The 19,379-nt window shown below is 46.2% G+C and overlaps 1 protein-coding gene across 4 annotated transcripts in view; it reads right to left on the bottom strand.

Annotated features, from left to right (window-relative positions):
* Window positions 1-17,699: 17,699 nt before the first annotated feature.
* The window catches only part of arrb1 (arrestin, beta 1), a 79,813-nt gene continuing 78,133 nt past the window's right edge, over window positions 17,700-19,379 (bottom strand). For 3 of the 4 annotated variants that reach the window (XM_069892175.1, XM_069892174.1, XM_069892173.1), the window contains one exon: window positions 17,700-17,913. In XM_069892175.1, coding sequence (XP_069748276.1) covers window positions 17,802-17,913 — 112 coding nt within the window. In that variant the 3' untranslated portion in view covers window positions 17,700-17,801. The remainder of the gene's footprint in view (window positions 17,914-19,379) is intronic. The other variant, XM_069892176.1, reaches the window with a different exon arrangement.

Raw genomic sequence — 19,379 nt, forward strand, 5'->3', positions numbered from 1 at the left:
CATTGGTGCTCTGTGATTAGAAAGGGATTGCTTATGGTGAGATGTGAGTGGGAAGGGAAGGTTGAGAATCTCTGCTTTAGACCCAGTTATTACTGAAATATTTTGCTTGAGAAAAATGGTCATTGGTCCATTTCCTTTGGAGTTCTGAAACCGTGCACATAACGAGTCCATGAGGGACGATTAAAACAGGGGTTTTCAAAGTTTTTCTTCCCACTCACATTCCACCTTAAGGAATCCCTTACTAATCACAGAGTACCGATGGTGTAGGGATTATGTAAAGTAGGATGTGAGTGGAAAGAAAAAGGTTGAGAACCACTGATCCAGAGGGTGGTGAATCTGTGAATTTGTTGCCATAGGCGGTTGTGGAGGCCGGGTCATTGGGTATTTTTAAAGCAGAGATTGAAAGGTTCTGGATTAGCCAGTGCATCAAAGGTTATGGGGAGAAGGCTGGCCTGTGGGACTGAGTGGGAAAATGGATCAACCCATGATTGAATGTTAGGGCAGACTCAATGGGCTGAATGGCCTATTTCTGTTTCTGTGTCTTATGGTCTTTAGATCTTTCCCCACTCACCTTAAATAGATGCCCAAAAGTTTTAGACTCCCTAGATTGGGGCCATTCACCCATCCTAATTTTATTTTCTGTGAAAACATTACAGCGGTGCTGGTGCGGGATAGATTGGAGGCTCGTCAAGGGAGGCGGTATGGGTGGAATTAAAAAATGGAAAAGGAGAGGTTACAATTATAGGGGTGTATAATTATAGGGGTGTATAATCCCCACCTAGTGGGGAGCGAGAAATAGAAGAGCAAATGTGTAAGGGAGTAGCTGAGATGTGTAATAAAAGCAAAGGATTGTGGTAGTGGGGAATTTTAATTTTCCTGATATAGATTGGGAGACACATTCTGTGAAGGTGCTGGATGGATTAGAATTTGTAAAATGTGTGCAGGATAGTTTTTTGCAGCAATACATTGAGGGTCCCACTAGAGATGGGGCAGTGTGGGACCTACTGTTGGAGTGGGATGTGAATGGAAAGAAAAAGGTTGAGAACCACTGCCCTCCACCCTCCTCATTTTCCTGTCCCCTATAAACTTATTTCCTCCTGTACGTCCTCTGGTTTGAATCTCCTCCCCCCCACCCCCCACTCTCAGTGGAAAAAGCCTGTCCAATTTACTCTGTCTGTCCCCCTCATAATTTTAAAAACCTCTATCAAATCTCTCCTCATTCTTCTACGCTCCAGGCCTAACCTGTTTAACCTTTCCCTGGAACTTGTGTCCTCCAGTAACTTCCTTAGTTTCAAACATAGATTTAGTACCAGGTTCCAGACTAAACAAGTTTCACCTTAATAAAAATTCTGTCATATTATGGCCATTTTTCCCCAATGATCCTTCACTCCATGGTTACTAACTAGAGACACAAGATTCTGCCGAAGGTGGAGTCTAGTGCAAAAAAAAGAACCAAACTGTGTTCATTGGAGAATAGAAGAATGAGAGGGGATCTCATAGAAACATTTTGAATGCTGAGAGGAATGGGTAGAGTCGATGTGAATAAGGTGTTTCCCTTTGGTGGGTGAATCCAGGACAAGGGGGCACGGTCTTAGAATTAGAAGGTACCCATTTAAAACTGAGCTGAGGAGAAATTTCTTTAGCCAGAGGGTCGTGGATTTGTGGAATTCGTTGCCACATCCAGCTGTGGAGGCCCGATCTCTGGGGGAGTTTGAGGGGATTGATAGGTATCTAATTAGTCAGGGCAGTGATTCTCAACCTTTTTCTTTCCACTCACATCCCACTTTAAGTAATCCCTAGGCCATCGGAGTTCTGTGGTTAGTAAGAGATTAAGGTGAGTGGGAAGGGAAAGTTGAGAATCCCAATTGTTACTGAAATATTTGGCTTGAGAAAAGTTGTCATTGGCCCATTTCCTTTGGAGTTGTGAAACCGTACACATAACGAGTCCATGAGGGACAATTAAAACAGTGGTTTTCAAACTCTTTCTTCCCACCCACATCCCACCTTAAGCAATCCCTTTCTAATCACAGAGCACTGATGGCATAGGGATTACTTAAAGTGGGATGTGAGTGGAAAGAAAAAGGTTGAGAACCCCTGAGTCAGAGTATCAAGGGATATGGGGAAAAGGCCGGAAATTGGAACTTTATGTAAGAATGGTTTAGTTCACGGTGGATTGTGCAGCAGATTAAATGGGCCGAATAACCTACTTCTGTTCCTCGTGTTGTGATCAAACTGCTGGAGGGGAGCAGAATCTATGAGGTGGGGGTGTAGTGTGAGACCTTCCATTAGGGTAACTTTTCTCTTTACTGAATACCCAGTCCTACAAATGCCCAAAAAGCGATCGCTTACATTCTGCAGGGATTCTTTCTGATCAATATTATTCTTGATTAGATTTTTATGTCCTCGTTATCTTCAGATGCTCCAGACAGATTGCTACAATTAAAAAGCCATCACCAGCCTCTCGCAGCCACTTGTATCATTTAGTGTCCATTGGCTCAACCCTATCACAGGTATATCTTCTGTTCCCCTCAGTTGCAACTTGTCTAATGTTTCCAAGCAGCATGGAAGATGATCAGAGCTTACAGGGTGATACAGGACAGATAGAAGAGTGGGCTGAAAGATGGCAGATGGAGTTTAATGCTGATAAATGTGAGGTGCTACATTTTGATAGGATTAATCAAAATAGGAGATACACGTGAAATGGTGGACAATTGAGGAGTGCAATGGAACAAAGGGATTTAGGAGTCAGGGAACATAATTCTATGAAGGTTGAATCACGTGGATAGGGTGGTGAAGAAGGCATTTAGTATGTGGGTTTCATAAATCAGAGTAGAGAACACAGGAGTTGGGATGTCATGTTGAAATTGTCTAAGTCTTTGGTGAAGCCAAATTTGGAATATTGTGTCCAGTTTTGGTGGCCGAATTACAGGAAGAATATAACCAGTATAGAGAGAGTGTAGAGGAGGTTTATGAGAATGTTGCCGGGGTTTCAGGGTTTGAATTACAGGGAAAGGTTGAGCAGGCTGGGACTTTATTCCCTGGGCATAGAAAGTTGAGGGGTGATTTGATAGAGGTTTTCAAAATTATAAGGGGGGCAAATAGAGTCAACGTGGACAGGATTTTTCCACTGAGAGTGGGGGAGATTCAAACAAGAGGGCACGGATTAAGAGTGAAAGTGGAGAATTTTAAGGGAAACGGGGAATTTCTTCACACAGAGGGAGGTGGGGGTGTGAAATGAACTTCCAGGAGAGGTGGTAGAAGCAAGAGCGATGTTAATATTCAAGGAAAAGTTGGATAGGTATATGGATGGGAGAGGTGTGGAGGGGTATAGGGTGAATGCGGGCCAGTGGGATTAGGTGGGAGAAAATATTCAGCACGGACTAGAAGGGCGAATTTTGACAGGTACATGGATGGGAGGGGTATGGAGGGCTATGGACTGGGTGCAGGTCAGTAGAACTAGGCAAAATAAAAAGTTTGACATAGACTAGAAGAGCTGAAAAGTCCTGTTTCTGTGCTGTAATGTTCTATAGCCTATGTTGGCATCCACGAGAGTTGTCTGATTCATACCTTACATTTCAGAGGTTCTCAACCTTTTTCTTTCCACTCACATCCCACTTTAAGTCATCCCTGTGCCATTGGTGCTCTGTGATTAGAAAGGGATTGCTTATGGTGAGATGTGAGTGGGAAGGGAAGGTTTCTGAGGCCTGTAATTCAGTGCATGAGGCCTGTTTCTGAGATGTAAATGGTTATATGCAGATCACTAATCTCAAATGTTCATTCCCTCTCTCTGGAAGTGCTGAGTGATTCCAGCAGCTACAGTTTATTTTACTTTGCAAGTTAGTTACGCATACATTTTCTCCAAAACACAAAGCTATAAACGATGAGGAAGGGGTAGGTAGTTATATCTTCTTCAGGATGTAGGTAAAAAGCAGGCAGGTGCCTAAATTAAAAGGAAGTGCGGGGAGTGTAGTGGAGATCAATGGACAATTGGAGATGAGGACGGGGAGAGAGGAAAGTTGAGAATTGATTGGGGGAGGAGTGCTTACATAGGAACGTAAGGAACAGGAGCAGGAGTCGGCCATCCAGCCTGTCGAGCCTGCTCCGCCATTCAATGTGATCATGGTTGACCCGATCATGGACACAACCCCACCCACATGCTGTTTCCCCATATCCCTTAATCCCTTTTTTATGGCTTGGATGGCTCTGTGAATGCGAATAGCGCTCTGACGGCCCAACTGACTGCACGGTTACACCTCACAGCTGTCAGAGCTTTGGATAATATGATCTTCACAAACACAGACTCATAATTAGGTTAATTTGTCAAAATGACTCCCCCGCCCCATTCTCCTCACACCATCTGCTCCCACACGCCACTCCCATGGGTAACGCGACAGTGGAGAGAGGGCTGTCAGGCAGAAGGCCAGGGGGCTGTCACCAGTGCAGTTCCCGCGATATGACCCTCCAGTTTGGAGGGTTAACTCGCATGTACTCGGCAGTGTGGAAAGGCCTAGAACTGACAGACCGAGAGTGAAGGACATATAGGGAAAGACAGGAGGGCTAACGGAACCCAGATAAGTCAATGGCCATATGGTTGGAGGGTGCCCAGATGGAAAATGAGGTGTTGTTCCTCCAGTCTGTGAGATAGTCTCAGTCTGGCTGTGCACGAGACCATGGACAGACATGTCAGTGTGGGAATGGAATGGGGAATTAAAGTCCGGGCAATATCCTAGTAAATCTTCTTTGCACTCATTCAATCCTATTGATATCTTTCCTGTAGTTCGGTGACCAAAACTACACAATCCTCCAAATTCAGCCTCACCAATGTCTTATACAACTTTACCATAACATCCCAACTCCTGTACTCAATTCTTTGATTTATGAAGGCCAATGTGGCAAAAGCTCTCTTTATGACCCTATCTTCCTGTGATGCCACTTTCAGGGAATTATACAACTGTATACCCAGGTCCCTCTGTTCTATTGCACTCCTCAGTACTCGACCATTTACAATGCATGTCCTTTCTTGGTTTGGCCTTCCAAAAAGGCAGCACGGTTGGCGTAGTGGTTAGTGCAATGCCTTTTACAGCGCCCGCGATCTGGACTGGGGTTCGAATCCCGCAAGGAGTTTTTGTACATTCTCCCCGTGTCCGCTTGGGCTTTCCCCAGGGGTCTGGTTTCCTCCCACTGTTTGAAACGTACCAGGGGTGTAGGTTAATGGGGTGTAAATTGGGTGGCACAGACACATGGGCCGAATTGGCCTTCGATGTGTGTCTAAATTTTTTTTAAAATGTGCAACACCTCACCTCACACTTGTCGGCATTAAATTCCGTCTGCCATTTTGCAGCCCATTTTTTCAGCTGCTTCAGATTCTTCAAGCTTTGAAAGCCTTCCTCACTGTCCACTACACCACCAGAGGAACACAGAGTGATCTTGGAATAATGGTTCATCATTCTTTGAAGGTGGAGTCTCATGTAGATAGGGTGGTGAAGAAGGCTTTTGGTAGACTGGGCTTTATAAATCAAAGCACAGAATATAGGAGCAGGGAGGTGATGTTAAGACTTTTCAAGGCTTTGGTGAGGCCAAGTTTGGAATATTGTGTGCAGTTCTGGTCTCCAAATTATAGGAAGGATATCAATAAGGTAGAGAAGGGGCAGAGAAGATTTACTCAAATGTTGCCTGGATTGCAGTATCTAGAATACAAAGAAAGATTGAGTAGACTGAGTCTTTATTCTTTGGGGCATAGAAAGTTGAGGGGGGATTTGATAGAGGCATTTAAAATTATGAGGGGGATAGATAGAGTAGAAGTGAATAGGCTCTTCCCCTTGAGGGAAGGGGAGATTGGAACGAGGGGTCATAAGTTAAAGGTTAGGGGGCAAAAGTTTAGAAGTAACATGAGGGGAAACTTCTTCACTCAGAGAGTGGTGGCAGCAGGGTCAATTTTGTCATTTAAGAGGAGGTTGGATGAGTGCAGGGATGTGAGGGGGTTGGAGGGTTATGGACAGGGAGCGGGTTGGTGGGACTAGAGGAGATCACTAAATCGGTGCGGACTAGAGGGGCCGAGATGGCCTGTTTCCGTACTGTGATTGTTATATGGTTATACATTCCGCAGGACAAAGAACCTCAGGGTTATACGTGATGCCCTGTATAAATCTGAACTCACGGATCCAATTTACCACATTGTCATACAGATCCCACGGCCGTTATTGTGAGAGAATCTCCCGTGGCAGGGGAGCGTTTGGGATGTCAGCTGTGGAGAAGGAGGAGGAGAAGGATCCGGTGGACCAGATGATCTCACGGACAGGCTGCGCCCGCTTCCACCATGCTGTGCAGGACTGCATGGCCGAGCACCAGGACTGGCGCCGGTGCCAGGAGCCCGTGCGGGAGTTCAAGCAATGCATGGCAGAGCACCAGAGGGAGCGAGGGCTCCCTAGCGGCCGCCACAATCCAAACCCAGCCTCCACATGAGAGCTAGCAGTCTCTGCCTGCGAGCAGGGGCGTGACGGGGCGGGACGGGACCCCTGCCAACCAGTGGGGACTTGAATCCCCAGGACGCCATTAAGACCTCGTTCTCTTGTCCACAACCACAGCAACCTCCTGCAGCTTATTTAACTTGAACTGTGATGCAATGAAGGAGATAGTCACATGCACTGAATTACAGAGAGAAACTTTGATGTACGTGGTATTCAGGCACGTCAATTCATGCAGAAAGCATTAGAAAATAAACACATCATGACAACAGTTCAGGGAGTCATGTTGCAATGAGTCAATTCATGCAGGGAAGATAGAAAATACAGTTTAAAAACAGTGCAAAGGCATTTTTTTTTGCCAGTATAAGATCTCTGGGAAACAATATTCCAGCACAATCCAGAACCTTCAGCCCATGATGTTGCTCCAACTTATGGAACCGACTCCAACTCAAGTCAGGTTTATTGACATCTGATTGTACAAGTACAACACGACAAAACAGCGTTCTCCGGTCCTCGGTGCAAAACACGCAGACACACAACCAGACATAACACACATGCAGACAAATATTACACAGGCAGGGCAAGTATTTCATCTATACAAATAAATAAATATTGTTTTGTACTAATGAGATTCTCAGATGGTATGGGCAGTTCATGAGATCACAAGAAAAAGGGACAGAAGCAGGCCATTTGGCCCATTGTGTCTTCTCCGTGAAACCTCCCTGAGCTTAACTATTCTTACGTCTAGTTCCTTTGGTCGATCAGCGTTCTCACTGCCCTGTGGGAAGAAGCTGTTCCTCAGCCTGGCGGTGCTGGCTCTGATCCTCCTGTATCTCTTTCCCGACAGGAGTAGCTGAAAAATCTGTGTGCGGTAGATCATGTCGATGTGGGGGGAGGGAGACGCCAGTGATCCTCTCTGCCACTCTTCCGGTCCTGTGGATTGACCTGATTAATTTCTCTGCAGCAACCGTACCCACACTGTGATGCAGCCGGCCAGGACGCTCTCGATAGAGCTCCTGTAGACGGTAGCTGGTAGCCTTGCCACCAGCCATATCAATCTCACCCTTCTCTACCCCAAATCCATAATCCTCTATTTTTTTTCCATGAACATGTCCTTCTAAGTCCTTTAAATGTCCTTATTGCACCCCTGAAATGCATTCCAGGCACTCACTATCGGTGTAAAACACGAAACCCTGACGTATCCCCTGAACGTTCTTCCTCACACTTTAAACAGATTTCCTCTGGGATTGGAAAAAGGTGCTGGCTGTCCACCCTATCCTCAGAGGGGACATCCCAGAGGGCAAATAAATAGCAAAGAAACAAGTCGCTGGAGGAACTCAGGGCGTCGGGCAGCTCCTCTGGGGGATGGGGGAGACAGAGAGTCATCAATTCGGCTCTAAAAACCCACATCAGGACGCCAACCGGCTCCACGGTCTCTGCCCAATGTGTTGGGCCCTGGGAAGGGAAGGTTGAGAATCGCTGCTCTCGACCCAATTGTTACTGAAATATTTGGCTTGAAAAAAATGGTCATTGGTCCATTTCCTTTGGAGTTCTGAAACCATGCACATAACGAGTCCATGAGGGACGATTAAAACAGTGGTTTTTCAACCTTTTTCTTTCCACCCGCATCCCACCTTAAGCAAATCCTTACTAATCACAGAGCACCGATGGCATAAGGATTAGTTAAAGTGGGATGTGAGTGGAAAGAAAAAGGTTGAGAACCACTGATCCAGAGGGTGGTGAATCTGTGGAATTTGTTGAGGCCGAGATTGGCAGGTAGGTTTGTGATTAGCCAGGGCATCAAAGGTTATGGGGAGAAGGCCGGGCAATGGGGCTGAGTGAGAAAAATGGATCAGCTCATGATTGAAATGGCGGGGGCAGACTCGATGAGCTGAATGGCCTATTTCTGTTTCCGTGTCTTATAGTTTTTAGATCTTTCCCCATTCACCTTAAAAGGATGCACAAAAGTTTTAGACTCTCCTAGACTGGAACCATCCTAATTTTATTTCCTGTGATGAAGGGCACCCTTTCAGCCTCCAAGAAAGTCCCAGCCTGGGCGCCAGGGTTAGTTCCATGCTATTAGAGCGCCAGAGACCCGGTGCTGTCTGCAAGGAGTTTTTCTGACCAACTCTGCCTGAGTTTTCTCAGGTTTCCTCCCACCCTCCAAAGACTTATGGGGTGGGGTGCGGGTGGGGGGTGTTTGAAGGTTAATAGGGAGTAATTGGGTGGTGCGGTCTCATGGGCCAGAAGGGCTTGTTTCATTACTGTATCTCTAACTTAACAATTAGCAAATTCAGCTCAACATTGGGAGACAGAGGAAACAGAACACAAACTCTGACTGCAAAATCACTGATTTAAAAAAAGGATGTTGTTATTGCAATTCGTGGCACACTTTTGAAACTAGTTGTGGATACAGTGGTTATAAACCACAATTATCCCTTTAGTTATTTTTTTTACATATGAACGGGAGTGGATTTGAGTGGACACTGCGGAGTTGGGGAGCTCACCCGACCGACGTATGGAGCTTCAGAGGGTCGAGAGGATGAACCGCTGCATTGTTAAAGGTGAGCGATTCTTCGGCTCGTTGGCAGCATTGTCGGAAGCGCCTACCGTCATCGGGCTGTGGCAGAGTCGGAGGAGGCATCTGATGTGGCGGGGCGCTGAGGAGGTCAGGAGAGACGCGCCTAGGCCTCAGGGACCAACGGAGGGCTTGAGGCTGTGATGTCTGGGCCTCACGGGAAGGAGGGCTCGGGCTGCGGGAACTTATGACCAGATTTCCCTGCCGCTGGCGGACTTAACATCTGTGAGGGGGTTGGAAACCTGGCCCTGTTCAAGGCTGCACAAACAGAGCCTGCAGGCTCGGGGAATGTTCTTCACTCATAACTGGCGGGTTTTTATAACATTGAGCTGTAACCTGTCTCCTTGTACCATTGTCTGGTTTCTGAAAATTGATCGTACATCGTATTGTTAGACAATTTTTGTACTGGGTCGGGGGAACGTTATCTCAGTTTTAATACGGTAATGGTATTAATGGCAACAAAATAAATGATACCTGATACCAAGGTGCAAAACACACACAGAGCTATAACTAAAAGCCACCATTATCATGGCAAAAACCTACGAGAAGCAGCAATCATGAGCCCCCTCACCCCCCGTTACTGAGTATCATATCAAATTAAAACATGATTTTCACCATTAACTACACATGTGACACCCCTGGGGGGCCCAAAGTTCCTAGAACCTGGCCACCATCCCCTCGGGCACTGCGTGTTCCTGCTCCCCACACTGCATGGGCCTAGACGTCAACCTGAAAGACGGGCAGGCAGTCAGCTTGCCCCCGTCTCCCTCGACTGCCCGCCTCCTGGTCCTGTGAATGGCCAGTTTGGCCAACCCCAACAGCAACCCCCCCCAAGGAGATCTTCTGGGGGGCCTGATCCCCACCCGTGCTCCGGGAAGCCGTAGATCAGAAGCGTGGGGGCTAAAGTGCAACCAGAATTGGATATAGGTGGGCGTAGAGAGGCTACAACCTCACGCACTCCACAAAAATGTGGGGACACCATCTCCTCCCAGCTGCAGAAGTGACCGGCAGCTGGGGTGGCGGTGAACCAACTCAGGAAGTGGTTATACGGCACTACTCGGTGCAGCACGCTCCACCCCAGGGCCCGATGTAAAGGGGAGGAGGACTCCTGCGTACAGGGACGTCCACCGGGGGGACCCCCCTCACCGCCAGGCAGTAAAACCAACTGCCACTGCGGGTCCGGACAAGGAAATGCAGGAGCACACCCAGAATGGCACAGCGCCAATCACCGCGAGGCGGCTCACCTTGTGCCAGACCGGCTCCTGCAGAAACCCTTCGGGCTTTGGGTCTGGCGAGCACCGCCGGCTGAACGGGGTTCAGTGCAGCTGGGACTGCTCCACTTCCTGGAGCAAACTACCCACCTTTTCCCCGACACCCATCACTGTGGGACAGGGACCACCGTCTCCAACAGACACCACGCCCCAGACCTGCATCAGTGCATCTGTACCGTAGCGGCACGGCTGATTTTTACTCTCTGATCCTCAATTGATCACTGGGTCGTGCTTTCCTTTTTTATATATCTTTATTTTTCACACTATGAAGCATATCAACCAAAATATCACCATATAACCATTTACGGAGCAGAAACAGGCCCTGTTGGCCTTTCGAGTCCACACCGGTTCACTGATTTTGTCTGTCCTCACCCAGGCACCCGTTGTGAAACTACTAGCAGGCGCAGTTTGTTTCCGGTTTTTTAGTTTGACTCAATCGTGCACTCATTGGGAAACACCTTGCAGGTGCAGTTTGTTACCGGTTCATTTGACTCGGTCGTGAACTCGTTGTGAAACTCCTAGCATGTACAAACGTTCCTCATTAAATTTACACAGTGGTCTTTTCTCTTTTTTTCCCCCCTTTCCCTCCCTCCCCTCTACCCACCCCCTCCAAAACCAATAAATATTCAACATATACAATACAATAAAACCATTAAACAACATCATCACACAATGAAAAATAAACAAGAAAATTGTGTCATCCACTTTTACACACTGGGTCAGTTCATTTTGTCTTCTTCTCATTTTAGTGGGTGGAGGTCCGCGGTAGGCCCTCTCTGTTGTGTTCCATGTACGGTTCCCAAATTTGTTCAAACATTGTGACTTTATTTTTTTTAATTATATGTAATTTTTTCAAATAGAATACATTTATTCATTTCCATGTACCATTGCGTATACTCAGGCTCTCTTCCATTTTCCAAGTTGACATTATACATTTTTTTGCTACAGCTAAGGCTATCGTAATAAATCTTTTTTGCGCTTTATCCAATTGGAGGCCTAATTCTTTACTTCTTATGTTACTTAAAAGAAAGATCTCTGGATTTTTTGGTATTTTTTTTGTAATTTTATTTAGTATCTGATTTAATTCTTCCCAAAACGTATCCACTTTCTCACATCCCCATGTTGCATGTCCTGTTGTTCCCATTTCCTTCTTACAGCGAAAACATCTGTCTGATACTGTTGGGTCCCATTTATTTAACTTTTGAGGTGTAATGTATAGCCTGTGTAACCAATTATATTGTATCATGCGTAACCTCGTGTTTATTGTATTTCTCATCATTCCAGAGCATAGCTTTTCCCATGTTTCATTTTTTATCTTTATATTTAGATCCTTTTCCCACTTTTGTTTAGGTTTGTAGTTTATTTCATCATTTTTCTTATCTTGCAGCTTAATGTACATGTTGGTTATAAATCTTTTAATTATCATTTTGTCTGTAATCACATATTCAAAGCTGCTTCCTTCTGGTAACCTCAGACTGCTTCCCAATTTGTCCTTCAAGTAGGTTTTCAGTTGGTGGTATGCAAACATTGTACCGTGAGTTATTCCATATTTGTACTTCATTTGTTCAAAAGAAAATAAATTATTTCCCAAAAAACAATTTTCTATTCTTTTGATTCCTTTTCTCTCCCATTCTCTAAAGGAAAGGTTATCTATTGTGAAAGGGATTCGTTGATTTTGCATCAATCATAATTTTGGTATTTGATCATTCATTTTTTTTTCCTTTCTACGTGAATCTTCTTCCATGTATTAAGTAAATGATGCAATACTGGTGAGCTTTTATATTGCACCAGCTTTTCATCCCACTTATAAAGTATATGTTCTGGTACCTTCTCCCCTATTTTATTAGTTCTATCTCAGTCCATAAGAACATAGGAACATAGGATGTAGGAACAGGAGTCGGCCAAAAATGGCCCATTGAGCCTGCTCCGCCATTCAATACGATCATGGCTGATCTCATTTATGACCTAACTCCACCTACCTGCCTTCTCCCCATATCCCCTAATTCCTCTATCATGTAAAAATTTATCTAACCGAATTTTAAATATCTTTAATGAGGCAGCCTCAACCACTTCCCTGGTTAGAGAATTCCAAACATTCACTACTCTCTGGGAGAAACTATTTTTCCTCATCTCTGTCCTAAATCTACTCCCCCGAATCTTGAGACTGTGTCCTCTCGTTTTAGTTTCCCCGGCCAGCTCAAAAAACCTTCCTACATCTATCTTATCCATACCCTTCATAATCCTATATGTTTCTATAAGATCTCCTCTCATTCTTCTGAACTCAAGCGAATACAATCCTAGACGATTTAATCTTTCATCATAAGTCAACCGCTTCATCCCAGGGACCAACCTAGTGAACCTCCTCTGGACCGTCTCCAAAGCCAGTATATCCTTCTTCAAATATGGACACAGTACTCCAGGTGCGGTCTCACCAGTACCTTATACAGTTGCAACATCACCTCCCGACTCCTGAATTCAATTCCTCTAGCAATGAAGGCCCACATTCCATTTGCCTTCTTAATAACCTGCTGCACCTGCAATCTAACTTTTTGAGATTCATGCACAAGCCCTCCCAAGTCCCTCTGCACAACAGCATGCTGTAGTTTTTCACCCTTTAAATAATATTCAGCTCTTTTATTTTTCTTGCCAAAGTGGATAACCTCACACTGACTAACATTGTACTCCATCTGCCAGCCCTTTGCCCACTCATCCAGCTTAACTCTATCCCTCTACAGACTCTCCACATCCTCATTACAATTTGCTCTTCCACTCAATTTGGTGTCGTCCGCAAACTTGGCTGCACCACATTTTGTCCCCTCCTCCAAGTCATCAATGTAAATGATGAACAGTTGTGGGCCTAACACCGACCCCTGTGGCACCCCACTTACCACTCTCTGCCAACCTGAAAAACTCCCATTTATCCCGACTCTCTGCCTCCTGTCAGACAACCAATTTTCAATCCAGGCCAATAGACTTCCCCGGACTCCACTTTCCTGTAATTTACTGATAAGTCTCTTGTGCGGCACCTTATCAAATGCTTTCTGGAAATCCAAATATACAACATCAACCTGTTCCCCTCTATCCACTGCACCCATTATATCCTCAAAGAATCCTAACAAATTTATCAAACAAGATCTTCCCTTTCTAAAACCTTGCTCCGTCTGCCTGATTGAACCCTTACATTCCAAAAGTTTCACAATTTCATCTTTAATGGCGGCTTCAAGCATTTTTTCCAACTACAGACGTCAAGCTAATTGGCCGATAATTTCCAGTCTTCTGCCTACATCCCTGCTTAAAAAGTGGCGTGACATTTGCTGTCTTCCAGTCTGCCGGGACCTGCCCAGAATCCAAGGAATTTTGGTCTATGACCACCAATGCATCAACTATAACTTCTGCCATTTCCTTCAGAACCCTTGGATGTATATCATCAGGTCCAGGTGATTTGTCTGGCTTTAGTTTCTCCATCACTACTTCCTTTGTAACAACTATTTTATCAAGGCCCTCCCCAACATTCGCATCCTTAACTCCGCACTTGGGCATGCTGGACGTGTCTTCCATCGTGAAGACTGACACAAAATATTTATTCAATGCCTCGGCCATTTCCTCATGTTTTGCTACCAGTTTTCCTTTCTCATCCTCCAAGGGTCCTATGTTAACTCTGGCCACCCTCTTCCGTTTTATATATTTATAAAATTTTTTGCTTTCTGTTTTTCTATTTTGTGCCAATTGACTTTCATAATCCTTTTTCCCCATTTCTTATTACCCGCTTTGTAACCCCTTGTTGTCTCTTAAAGTTTTCCCAACCTTCCAGTTTCCCACTGCTCTTTGCAGCTTTGTACACCTGCACCTTCAATTTTATACTCTCATTCATTTCCTTTGTTAACCACAGTTGATTTTTCCCTCCCTTGCTGCCCTTTTTCCTGACCAGAATATATTTTTGTTGAGCATTACAAAATATTCCTTTCTTCCACTGTTCCTCAACTGTTTCCTCAATGAGCCTGTGCTCCCAGTCCCCTCTGCCCAATTCCTCCCTCATCCTATGGTAGTCACCCCTATTGAAGCCTAATATATTAGTTTTAGATCTAATTATTTCCCCTTCCATCTGAATGAGAAATTCAGTCATACTATGATCGCTATTTCCCAGATGCTCTCTTACTCTACCTATCTCATTGCACAACACTAGATCCAGGAGAGCATTTTCTCTTGTGGGTTCCTTAACATGCTGCTCAAGAAAGCTATCGCGGATGCATTCTATATGAAACCAGTCCAGTCTGATTTTTCCCTTGTCTGGTAAAAATCTGATAAATACCTTAATTGTGCAGCTCTATAATAATTTTTAAACTTTGGTAACTGCAAACCACCTTGGTTATACCTCTCTGTTAATTTATCTAACGCTACCCTCGGTTTCCCCCCTTTCCACAAGAATTTCCTTATTATTCTCTTTAGTTCATTAAAGAATTTCTCTGTTAAGGGAGTTGGCAACGATTGAAATAAGTATGTCTCCTTGGGGAGACTTTCATTTTAATGCAATTTACCTTCCCTATCAACGATAACGGTAATTCTTTCCAATGTTCTAAGTCTTCCTGCAATTTCTTTATTTGTGGCTGATAATTTAATTTGTACAGGTGGCTTAAGTTATTATCTAACCTAATACCTAGGTATCGGATTGTTTGTGTTTGCCGTTTAAATGGTGATTCTTTGTAAAATTCTGTATAATCCGCATTACTCATTGATATCACTTCACTTTTATTTGCGTTGATCTTGTACCCCGATATTTCTCCATATTCCTTCAATTTCGTATGTAATTCTTTTACTGATACCTCTGGTTCTGTTAGATATACTATGATGTCATCTGAAAATAAACTGATTTTATACTCCTCCTTTATTTTTATCCCTTTTATTTTATTTTCTATTCTAATTGATTCTACCAAAGGTTCTATTGCTAAGGTGAACAATGAGGGGGATAGTGGATCGTGCTTTCCTGAAGTCAACTGTCAGCTCCTTAGTTTTGGAGACATTGAGTGTGAGTTTGTTGTTGGTGCACTGTTCAGCCAAGTTTTCAATCACCAACCCCCCCACGCTGACTCATCATCAACCATGACCTCCCCTCCCTTCTCCCACCAACTCTTGATTTACCTGATTCTGGATGGAAGGTGCAGACCTGAAATGTTTATGTCCGAGGATGCTGTGTGACCTGCTGAGTTTCTCCAGCATGTTTCGGTGTCGCATTCGACCCCAGCATCGGCAGCCATTCTCGTTCGAGCCCATTGAGCTGCTTCACTGCAAAGTCTCTTCGAGGAATATCTACCCTGAAGAGGCCCTCCTCCTCCTCCTTTCTCTGAAGAGTGCCCTGTAAGAGTCTCACTCTGCTAACCCTGCCGCTCTCAACCTTCCTCAAACCCTCCCACCTCCGAATTCAGCCTCCATTCCCTGACAAGGGACCAAGGCACACCATGTCGCTCTTTGGTGCTGAAGGAGTGTGGAGTGGTGAAAATCTAGCTCGTGAGGTTGAGCCAGACCCAGACCCTCCCATGGAGTGCATGTCCCCAGAACATCCCTTGGTTCTCCGTCGGGGGAGTGTCACTGCGTGAGGCAGGAGAGAGAAGAGAGATGATCTCTGCCTGCTGTAGAGGACCCAACCCTGGAACAGATCGTAGAACCACCAAGAATCTGTTTCACAATCTGCATGCCTCAAAGTTAACATATTAGACTAGTACAGAGTGCTCCACTACTCCCTAATTAAGGCCCAGGGTTAAAATGTGGTTTTGCAATTTTATTCATTAATGTCGATCAATGTGGAAATGGCAAGGATTTCCACATCTTTATATCTGATATAATTGAACAATAGTAAAACAACTCTCCGCAACGTCCCATCACACACTCCCAGGGTCAGACACGGAGTGAAGCTCCCTCCAAACCGTCCCATCACACACTCCGGGGTCAGACACAGAGTGAAGCTCACTCCACACCGTCCCATCACTCACTCCCAGGGTCAGACACGGAGTGAAGCTCCCTCCAAACCGTCCCATCACACACTCCGGGGTCAGACACAGAGTGAAGCTTCCTCCACACCGTCCCATCACACACTCGGGGTCAGTCACAGAGTGAATCTCCCTTCACACCGTCCCATCACACACTCCCAGGGTCAGACACAGAGTGAAGCTCCCTCCACACCGTCCCATCACACACTCCCGGGGTCAGACACAGAGTGAAGATTCCTCCACACCGTCCCATCACACACTCCCAGGGTCAAACACAGAGTGAAGCTCCCTCCACACCGTCCCATCACACACTCCCGGGGTCAGACACAGAGTGAACCTTCTTCCACTTCGTCCCATCACACACTCGGGGTCAGTCACAGAGTGAAGCTCCCTCCACACCGTCCCATCACACACTCCCGGGGTCAGACACAGAGTGAAGCTCCCTCCACACCGTCCCATCACACACTCCCAGGGTCAGACACAGAGTGAAGTTTCCTCCACACTGTCCCATCACACACTCCCAGGGTCAGACACAGAGTGAATCTCCCTCCGCACCGACCCATCACACACTCCCAGGGTCAGACACAGAGTGAAGCTTCCTCCACACTGTCCCATCACACACTCCCAGGGTCAGACACAGAGTGAATCTCCCTCCACACCGTCCCATCACACACTCCTGTGGTCAGACACAGAGTGAAGCTCCCTCCACACCATCCCATCACACACTACCGGGGTCAGACACGGAGTGAAGCTCCCTCTGCACCGTCCCATCACACATTCCTGAGGTCAGACACAGAGTGAAGCTCCCTCCACACCGTCCCATCACACACTCCAAGGATCAAACATAGAGTGGGGTTGGGGGGGGGGAAATCTCATTGAAACATTTTGCATGTTGAAAGGTGTGGACGAAGTGGATGTCGAAAGGTTGTTTCCCATGGTGGGAGAGTCCAGGACAAGAGGGCACAACTTCAGGATCGAAGGACATCCACTTAGAACAGAGATGTGGAGGAATTTCTTCAGCCAAAGGGAGGTGAATCTTTGGAATTTGTTGCCACGGGCGGACATGGAGGCCAGGTCATTGGGGCAGAGATTGACAGGTTCATGATTAGCCAGGGCATCAAAGGTTTCAGGGAGAAAGCCGGGCAGTGTGGCTGAGTGGGGGAAATGGATCAGCTCATGATTGAATGGCATGGCAGACTTAATGGGCTGAATAGCCTTTTTCATAGTTATCTGATCCACAGTTTCCAGAATTTTCAGACTTTCTGTGGATTAATTCCCTGGATTGCCCTGGATATTCGGGGAGGGATTGGGACCTCTAGAACAGGGGATTGAGACCTGCCAAGAGGCGGGGCAGGAACTAGCACAATCTTCTGTTCACAGCCAAAGAGTTTCAGACTCAAAAGAATGCAGAGTACTTTTTTAATATTACAAGGAAGAGGAGATTACAAATACTGGCAGCTGTTTTGCGTCCCAGTTGCGACCAGGAGCAGAGACCAGGGGGGGGAATTCATCGGTCGTTCTGCTGTGGCGAATTTGCGCCATCTTCATTTTCGCCACTGTCGTCTTTCAGACCCTTCAGCCTCTGGCGAGCAAAGTCCTCGAAGACAATGTCGTCGTCGCTGCAAAAAAAAAAGGCAGAACAACGGGGTCAATGGAGGAGGAGGCTGCTCGGCCCTTCCTGTCCCCTCTGGCCGATTTGACTGACTTGGGCTGAGCCCATGTCCCTGCTCTCTGTTGAGAGGCTGCAGGGCAGAGTCAAAACCTGGCAGATTTAAAAGCAGAGGTTTGGGGGACATTACGGAAAGGGACCCTTCAACAGAACTGAAGATAGACACACGGCTGGTCAAATTGGGGATCTCATGGTGAGCTAACTTACAGAAGCATTCTTCATCCTGGTACTGTTCTGCCAACATAGATTATCCAAATTTCCCCAGCTTCTACAACATTAGAACCATAGAACATTACAGGCAGAAACAGGCCCTTTGGTGTACTATTTTTCTGCCCAGTTCCGCTGACCTACACCCCCATCCATGGGACTGTACAAATTCTTCTTAAATGCATTCACCACTTCAGCTGTCAGCTCGTTCCGCACCTCCCACCACTCTCTGGTTGAAGAAGTTCCCCATCATGTTCCCCTTCAAAGGGTCCCATTATTGTCACGTGATAGTACATTTAGAATGTAACATACATGAAATACTTTTTGTCCACTGTAAGGGCGGACAGAGAGTCTCCACTTTGTCCAGCGCCCCCTTACAGAGATGAGGCCCCAGCGAGCAACAAATTCACAACCGCTGGTTTACAAGGCCAGTGCTCGAACCACTGACCTATCGGAGCTTCCGTGAGCAAAGATTAAGGGAGCTAGGGCTTTACGCTTTGGTGGGAAGTTTAAGGGAGATATTAGAGGGTTTTTTACCCAGAGAGTGTGTGGAGTGCACGACCTGGGTCGGTGATGGAGGCAGGTCCATTGGTGAATTTCAAGAGACTATTAGACAAGCCTGTGAATTAATTTAAAGTGGAGGGTGATGTGGGAGACGGGGTGTAAAGGTTGGCTCAACACTGTGGGCTGAAGGGCCTGTTCTGTTCTATTGTTAACCCATGTCCCCTAGTCACACCAAACAAACCTTGTCCTCCACAAAGTGTGGGGAATACTTGCCAGCATTGGACGGTGTATCGGTTGTCAAAGCCAGCAGGCTGAGGTGGGCAGCAATGCAAAACTTAGGTCAGGTTTTACGCATTACGGTCGGCCCATCTCAGGAAGGATGGGGGTGGGGGGGGGGGGTGGGTGGGTGGTGCTTGGGAAAGAGTTTACCAGGATGCAGCCTGGTTGAGAGGACATGAGGGATGGGGAGGCTGGACAAGCTTGGCATCGTTTGCGCTCGATATGGGTCGGCACAGCATCGAGGGCCGAAGGGCCTTACTATGCTGTAGTGTTCTGTGTTGAAAGCCGGCGCTCTACCCAATTGATCCGCTATAGTTTAAGGTTATTCTCCTGGCAATTTGATTGGCACCTGCAAACGCACTAATCATACATGTGGCAGGAAGGATGCATAGAATGTTACACACAGTACAGGCCCTTCGGCCCACC

Source organism: Narcine bancroftii, chromosome 7, assembly GCF_036971445.1.
Source record: "Narcine bancroftii isolate sNarBan1 chromosome 7, sNarBan1.hap1, whole genome shotgun sequence".
Taxonomy (NCBI): Eukaryota; Metazoa; Chordata; class Chondrichthyes; order Torpediniformes; family Narcinidae; genus Narcine; species Narcine bancroftii.